The following is an 8,010-nucleotide window of genomic DNA, read 5'->3' on the forward strand; positions in this document are numbered from 1 at the left end:
GTAGTCCCAATTTTTTTTTGTCTTCATTGTATTCTATCAAATCAAGTGGCTTAATGTCTAAGGTATAATTAATTGAGAGGTGCAAAATGAGACAAAGGGTGGACGGACGGTCACCAACTCCCACTTGTTTTCCCAACAAGAGAAGAGAATGTTGAAAATAAATACGCTGTTATTCATTCATACATATACTTTCCACTTACGACCTTGCTTGTTGTCAGTGCAGCCACTACTTATTTTCTTCTCCTCGTTGGTCACACCTTGGATCTTTAGTGAGACTTTAGAGTGAGATTTGTTCACTTTCTGAGGCTTTGACATTTCCCCCTCGTTCACCATTCCTCAAAGTTATTCCATAAAGACTTTGTTCTTGAGGTAAAGCCTACTCCAATAACTCCTTTTCATGCAAATGAAAAAGGACATCCTTTTCAAAGACCAGTAGTGGCTTAGCACTAGCACTGAGAACTCAGGAGAGTCTTAATAGAAAAGACGTGTTTGGTTATAACAGCCAGTGACCACTCTGGGGGAACTTTCATGAAGGAAGCTCCACTGAGCTTAAATGCAAATGGAAATGTGAAATATAGGAATCTATTTAGTATTCTCTGGGAACTGAATTTGGACTCTTCAGTTTTGACTGGTGCTTTTGGCTCATTTCTCAAGTGTGCTTCATCTGAGTTCTGACTTGTGAAGTTCCAAGGTTGTAGGATGGTTTGTGACATCTTTGTGGCTTTGTTTTAACACAGTTGAAGTTGTTGCTTGTGTCAATTGTCAGTTGTTTCTGCTTTACTGTGTGAAGAACTCTGTTTTCGGTGGCTTTCAGGTATGGGGCACGAAGGGGGTGGAGAAAATAAAATGCTGGGATTGAGATTTACTCCAAGGCACAAACGTTCAAAGAGGTTCATATCTGTTTCTTATGCTTTAGCCTTTAGCTTTTCTTGTTCCTTTGTAATGTGCTTAAGAACACGTTATGTACTGTTGAACGGCTTATAGTTGCTTTTACATTGTCTTTAACGTGATTTTGCTTTAAACATGAACCTGGATATGGAACCAAGCACTAATATTTGCTGTGTTTTACATGGCAGTCTTCCTGACAAGAAGAAAATGGAGGAGGATAATCCAGATAATCGCATTCAGGTCTCAGATCGCAAGAAGCTGGTATATTGAAATCTCTTCTTTCTATTTTCTTTCAATACTCTCAGAAATTGAGGGCACAACACGTAGATAGATACATTCACAACAGGCGTGTATGATGCTGAAAAGAAATTTCATCATTCTTCCTTTGACTTTTAGGACAAATCTTTAATCATGAATGATGTCAATGGTGGCCCAAAATTTAATAATAACTAACCGTCTTTCCAAAAGTCTAATCTAAGATGAGCGAACAGAGGATTGGTTTTGGCAAACATTATCATTTTTATTTCAATCTCATTAATTACATCCATACTGTTGCGACATTGATGGTCTATTCTGATTTCATTCTTTATAGTCCCCATGGGCGACATTATTTATAATCTTTCAAGCATAAGTATGGGTTTGATTTGATTCCAGGACATGGATTATCTCACGGAATGTGATAAAGCTGGAAAAAACCGAACCCCTACAAATGAAGTTCACGGTACTCTGAAGCAAGAGGTACAGTATCAGAAATGTTGCTCCTCATAATTCTTTTGATGCAGATTTTGATGCAATCATATTTATTGCACCGTGGCCCCTTTGTCCATTTCTTTTTTGTTTTGTTTTTTTTTTCTTCCCTTTTTGGTACATTACATCCATTATTGAGTTTGTGCATCCCGCGTGAGGGACTTGGACCATATTCTTTTAATCATGTCTATTTCGTTCATATTTATTTATTGTTAAATTACCCTGTGACAGATTCTTCAACTGGAGAGAAGACTACAAGACCAATTTCAGGTCAGAGGCACGTTAGAAAAGGCACTTGGATACAGATCTTCATCTCTGGTTAATTCAAATGAGATGATGATACCCAAGGTAGCACCAAGTTCAATTAAATTCGGGTCTATAAATTATGCATATACAAACACATTATCGTATGTGTGTCCTGTATCATGAGATTATAGTGCAGCGTATACATGATTATACACATTGTTATGCATTTCTCTAGTCTTAATTTTTTTTTTCTTTGTATTCCAGCCAGCCACAGAATTAATTAGGGAAATTGCAGTGTTGGAGTTGGAAGTTGTGTATTTGGAGCAACATCTTCTGTCCTTGTACCGTAAAGCTTTTGATCAACAATTATCTTCGGTATCTCCGACTTCAAAAGATGAAAGTGTAAAATTCCCTCTGACAACACTTAGTGCACGATTCATCAATGTTTCTGTGCCAGAGATCTTAGCCAATAGAGAATGTTCTACAACACCATCTAAAGACCGTGAGCCTGAGACTCAGAGAAAAGAGCAAAACAGACATGAGCCAGAGCCTGAGACTTTAGGGAAAGAATACAATGAAAATCTGATAGAAGAAAACCATTTAGATTCTGGTGTTTATCGTTGCCATTCCTCGTTATCCCATTGTCCAGCGTTTACGAGAGAATCTCCTCCAGCAGATTCTTTAGCTAGATCTCTGCGTGCCTGTCATTCCCAGCCATTGTCCATGTTGGAGGTAAGTCTAATAAGTCTTGTTTGAATAAAGTTCTCAATGAACATTTACAAGATGAAAAACATAGGAAGATAAAATAAAATAAACGCATCTGTTAAGTTAAAATTAGTTTATGTATTGAGTTGTAGTCATGAAATCACTGACTGTCATTGGATTTTAACTTTGAGTGCATGATTATATGCAGTATGCTCAAAGCTCTTCAACAAACATATTAAGTCTTGCAGAACATCTTGGCACCCGAATATCTGATCATGTTACAGTGACACCTAATAAACTTTCTGAGGATATGGTAAAATGTATATCCGCTATATACTGCAAGCTTGCAGACCCTCCTATGACTCATCCAGGCCTCTCGTCTCCAAGTTCATCCTTGTCCTCGACAAGTGTCTTTTCCATTGGAGATCAAGATGACATGTGGAGTCCAAGGTTCAAGAATAACTCTTCCTTTGATGTACGGTTGGATAATCCTTTCCACGTAGAAGGACTCAAGGAGTTTAGCGGTCCGTACAGCACCATGGTTGAAGTGTCATGGCTTTATAGAGAGAATCAGAAGTCTGGTGATACTGAGAAACTGCTTCAGAATTTCAGGTGAGGCTGTTATATTTCATTGAGATAATGAATATCTCACGTTATATAGTAGAAGTTTTTAATGAGCTTGTCCTTTTTATGTTGTTTTAGATCACTTATTTCTCGACTAGAACAAGTAGACGCTGGTAGGCTGAAACACGAGGAGAAGCTAGCTTTTTGGATCAACATACACAATGCTTTAGTGATGCATGTAATTATACTGTCAACAATATGGTTTTGCGTGATGTTTTCCCATTTGGTTAGTGGTGTTATAATTTGTTATTTCGTTTCTAATAGGCATTTTTGGCTTATGGGATTCCACAAAACAATGTGAAAAGAGCCTTTCTTCTTTTGAAGGTAAACATTGAGAGTAGTAACTTCAAAGTTATTTATTACAGGATGGAACTCTTAAGGCTATATGCTTGTTTGGTTTGCAGGCTGCATATAATGTTGGGGGTCATACGATTAGTGCTGACACAATACAGAGTACCATACTTAAGTGCCGGATGTCTCGTCCAGGCCAGGTGAATCCTATGTTCCCAGTTACTTCCATGTAGAAAACAAATAACAAATGAGAGAAAAATACAACTGAAGTGAAACTCAGATATTCTAGACACTGGTGATTTACATGGTTGCTTCTTCAAACTTGATTCCTCTTGTAGTGGCTGCGCTTGTTATTTTCTCCGAAGACAAAATTCAAAATTGGAGATAGACGACAGGCATATGCATTGGAGCATCCTGATCCTCTTTCACACTTTGCACTCTGTTCAGGAAACCATTCTGATCCTGCGGTATTCCCTCAATTCTCATTTTTATGCAATTTCGTTACTCATTTTTTGCTTTCTTGACATTTATTTGGGAAATTCCTTATACATTAGCTAGTATTCAAGCTAAATCAGCTGGATAACATAGAAATTAAATCAGTTGTAAAAGTTGTTTACATGCTTTAACAATGCCATATGCAATGGTTAGAACTTGGAAGTGTTACTACGTCAGGAAGAAAATTACTTCTAACTGTGTTTAACAATTAACATGGAATGTGGTGATACAAGTGGACTATTCTCAGAGGATTCACACCTTATTCGACCTCTTGCTATCCACCCATTGAAATCTGTCAACCAAACTCGTTTTCTTAATTGGCAACAACTTCCCTCTTTAGTTGACTTTTTTTGTTCTGCATTGAGGGGTCTGAATCGAAGAACGAAAAAAGGACAGAAGATTCTATTTCAATCATGCTTTGCTCTCAATAAGAAGATAAAGTGGACCATTCCATGTTAGCTGTAAAACTACGACACCAAGTTATTATGCTAACCAAACAAATTGGAGGCAGGGGATTAAGAAATAAATATATGGACAAATAGATTAGGAGTAGAGCAGACATTTTTTAATTTCCATTGGCCTAACTCTGATGATGTTTGACAGGTACGTATATACACACCAAAGAGTGTGTTTCAAGAGCTAGAAGTTGCAAAGAGCGAGTACATTCGAGCCAACTTAGGAGTACGCAAGGACCAAAAAATACTGTTACCAAAGCTTCTTGAATCATTCAGCAAGGACTCGGGTTTGTGCCCCAATGGTGTGATGGATATGGTCCTAGAATCTCTACCCGAATCCCTCAGAAAGAGTGTTAAGAAATGTCAGCTTGCAAAATCTCGGAAGTGCATAGAATGGAATCCACACAACTTCACTTTTCGATACCTTATATCCAAGGATATGGTAAAATGAATGATTACTTGGCAGCTTTGCTTCTTAGTGCGGCAAGTGGTGTGCTTTGTTTGATCTGTGTAATTCTTTTGTACAAAGTAGAAAGGGTACAGCGAAATATAATACTACAATGTGAAAGCACAGTAGTACCTACTACAAGTGAGGCGGTGTAAATAATGTGTGTTGCTACTGTGCATGCACTCGCTAATCCCACAGCACATGTATATGTTTGGTGATTGTCTAACATGTTGCTTATTATAAACAATTGATTTGAGCTTAAAGACAAAACAAATGGTAGAACGCATGAAAATGAAAGTGGGTGCTCTTAGCCCATCACAATTAGAAATTTAATCAAATCACGTATCAGGCGTAAATCTAAATGATGAGTGGCTTCTTTTGTCGACGAGGTTAGTGTTCATCACAAAAGTCTAAGCTCAGCTTGGAAAACAAATGGAATTGAACGTGGAAATCCGAACTCTGAACAGAATAACTAAATGACTAACATGCTCAACGAAGCATCAAAAACAGAAAAAGTATATTTTAGATACAAAAACCAAATTTCAGTCATCCATAAAGGTTGAATAGCAATGCCCAAATTTTGATCAAAAACCCAACTGAAACAGAGAGTAATTAATGTAATGTCCGAATGATCTTGAAAGTATTCAATTTTCTCTTCAGAGTCTGTGTGAGATGATATAAACAATAGATAAAAAATAAAAATGTCCATATATTATTGCTTCATAATCAAAGCTTTACAAAGTTATTTGGCAATTACCACCACTGTTTAATTCCATTTTATAATTAACTCATACCCTTTTATATATTTTCGTGGTTGGCGAATGACCTTTTATATTATTATTGACTTTTCAACCCAACAATTAATGCTAGCCAAAAGTCATATTTGCATTGAAAAGAAGGATGTCACGTGGCATGGGGATTTGAGTATCATGTAGATCACATAAAGATTGATGCAAATCACATAAACGGTGGTCCAACATCATCTGATAGTTTCTACTTAAAATCATCAACAGTAGCAGAAAAATAACAAACACAAACTTGAAAACCATTACAGCACAAGAAGAAGAAAAAAAAGTGAGAAAAACTTAGGAAAACTACGTCATAAACAGAAAATGTCTTTACTTCATAATTGATTTGATTTGATGCATGGGAATGGGAATGGAAATGGATGATGATGGATGAATCAGTATGGGCTCTCTCCAATGACGTTACCCGGTGGGTCATAGAAACAAATGGTCAAGCTTGACTGCTCCTTCACACACGCAGCTTCAGCGCAACCCACCTCCGTCGAATTCCTCCACACCACCTGCGTGTAAACCCCGCACTCGTGCTTCCCCACGCACGAGTTGTTAGCGCGAACGTAGAACTCTTTCTCCTTCACCCACTCCTCCACCGCCACGCGTGGCGCCACCGCCGTCACGCCCGCCCACAGCTGGTTTCCGCCGTACTTGCTGGTGGTCAGGTTGGCGAATTCGCACCCCATTTTGTTCCGCTGGTACCGGACCATCAGACTGGACGCGTTCCCCAGCTTCTCGCTCCACCTGAGAGGCTCCACGCCCACCGCGGCTCGAGCCTCGTTGTGCGCCTCCAAGTACCCACTCGCCGCGGCTGTGAGAGGCGGCGGCGGTGGATTGGGCGGAGCGGTGGCGGCGTGGGCGAGGATAACGAAGGTGAGTAGAGAAGCGAGGGAAAATGAAAGATGATGGAAGATATCCATTTGAGCTTACGTGTTGTACTTCAATGGTTGGATTATGCTATGTATGACAGAGTTGGAGTCACGGACTTAGAAATTCCTTATGAGCAACTACAACCTAAGATGACCAATCTTTGAATTTACCATCTTCTCCTTTCTATATCTTCATGTTCATTGCTGTTACTGCTACTGCATGTGTATTGCAGATTGCAATATCATATTAGCACGTAAAAAATAAATTACATCACAATTAATTTTATTTTAATTAGGCAATCATTTATATTACCATTGGTTTGATTAGTTTTAGAACTCATTTGTATAAAACATCCCTTTTATGTTAGTAATGGACACCTTAATTTATATAATACTCAAATATTAATGCAGTTCTATAAAAAGTTCATTTTTGTTTTTGTCAAAATAAAATACCAAAAGCAAGGGAGTGTCACTAGAAAAAAAGTGTGGCGATAGCAAAGCCCTTCAATGTAACATGAGTGAAATTGGGCCGGATGAACCCGTTCAAGTCAAGTTAAAGCCCATTTCTGAATTTTACAATGTTACATTTCACAAAACAAAATTCTGGTCATGTCACTCACAGACTCATCTATATCTTTATTTTAATTTGGTTCTCACACACACCAAATTTATTAAACAGGATTCTTGCGAGAGGATGCAAATAAAAAATAAAAAATAAAACCATCCAAACATTATTTTATTGTTTGAATTTTTGTATGGTATATTCTTGCTCAGTTACAATTTAACATATTGATAAATTGTAAAAAATTATATAAATAATTGAAAATAATTATTAATGAATCGTGTTTTTCAATTGTCTAAAAATTAAAATTACTAATTAAGATGCAACTGTCTCTAATAAAAAACTCAGTAATTTCATGATTTAATTATGACTTACTCATGTAATTATAATTATATAATAAAATTGGCACGATGATGATAATTGATTATTCAGTTAAATTTTAATATATGCGTTCATGATAAAATAAAACTTATATTGCATGTGTTTAACCATATTTAAAAAGGAACAATGGTTGTTGAAAAAAAAGAAAAATAATGCGATGTCTCAACTCAAGGATAGAAGAAAATATATGTAACCACATGTTTTTTAATTAAGAAGGAAAAAGGAAACAATGGTTAACTTTAAAAATATTCAAAACTTTCTTTCTTTTCATTATTTTTTTATTCGCTATTAGTTTTCCTTAACTGTAACAAACATAAAGTAACGGTATCTTTTATGTGTTGACGAGAAGAAGGAAATGATTACAATAATAACAACGTAAATAACTAAACAATGTACCTTAATTGTGTTTTCCTTTTCTTTTCTTTTTTCTATTTAAAACACGTTTTACTCATTATATTAGTGATGTATATCATATTTATGCTATAAGTTAGTTTTATGCTTA

At 36.7% G+C, this 8,010-nt stretch overlaps 2 protein-coding genes across 4 annotated transcripts; one reads left to right on the plus strand and one right to left on the minus strand.

The window, feature by feature from the left end:
* The first annotated feature begins 176 nt into the window (after nt 1–176).
* LOC114168805 (uncharacterized) lies at nt 177–5,146 on the plus strand. 3 transcript variants are annotated; one of them, XM_028053765.2, is made up of 12 exons: nt 179–691; nt 815–890; nt 1,077–1,149; nt 1,543–1,626; nt 1,867–1,983; nt 2,146–2,613; nt 2,795–3,198; nt 3,289–3,388; nt 3,475–3,534; nt 3,615–3,701; nt 3,840–3,968; nt 4,600–5,146. In XM_028053765.2, the coding sequence occupies exons 2-12, from the start codon at nt 817–819 to the stop codon at nt 4,900–4,902; spliced, it is 1,899 nt and encodes a 632-aa protein (XP_027909566.1). In that variant the 5' UTR covers nt 179–691; nt 815–816; the 3' UTR covers nt 4,903–5,146. The 3 variants fall into 3 exon arrangements, with proteins under 3 accessions (XP_085526319.1, XP_085526317.1, XP_027909566.1); XM_085670193.1 differs by lacking the exon at nt 3,475–3,534 and having other exon boundaries at nt 177–702; nt 3,289–3,436; nt 3,576–3,701; XM_085670191.1 differs by lacking the exon at nt 3,475–3,534 and having other exon boundaries at nt 177–691; nt 3,289–3,436; nt 3,576–3,701.
* Nucleotides 5,147–5,818: 672 nt separating this feature from the next.
* Nucleotides 5,819–6,766, minus strand: LOC114174659 (STS14 protein). The gene has a single exon (XM_028059486.2). It carries the CDS (start codon nt 6,614–6,616, stop codon nt 6,083–6,085), a length of 534 nt encoding a protein of 177 aa, XP_027915287.1. The 5' UTR covers nt 6,617–6,766; the 3' UTR covers nt 5,819–6,082.
* Nucleotides 6,767–8,010: the final 1,244 nt, after the last annotated feature.

This window comes from Vigna unguiculata, chromosome 2 (assembly GCF_037176805.1).
Source record: "Vigna unguiculata cultivar grain cowpea cultivar isolate G323 ecotype 2 chromosome 2, ASM3717680v1, whole genome shotgun sequence".
Lineage (NCBI taxonomy): Eukaryota > Viridiplantae > Streptophyta > Magnoliopsida > Fabales > Fabaceae > Vigna > Vigna unguiculata.

Excerpts from the sequence above, each read along its gene's own strand:
- LOC114168805 (XM_085670193.1), top strand. The coding sequence starts at position 817 with ATGGGGCACGAAGGGGGTGGAGAAAATAAAATGCTGGGATTGAGATTT. Across the intron at positions 1,984-2,145 it reads ATGAGATGATGATACCCAAG|CCAGCCACAGAATTAATTAG; the intron begins GTAGCACCAAGT and ends TTTGTATTCCAG. Across the intron at positions 3,199-3,288 it reads AAACTGCTTCAGAATTTCAG|ATCACTTATTTCTCGACTAG; the intron begins GTGAGGCTGTTA and ends ATGTTGTTTTAG.
- LOC114174659 (XM_028059486.2), bottom strand. The coding sequence starts at position 6,616 with ATGGATATCTTCCATCATCTTTCATTTTCCCTCGCTTCTCTACTCACC.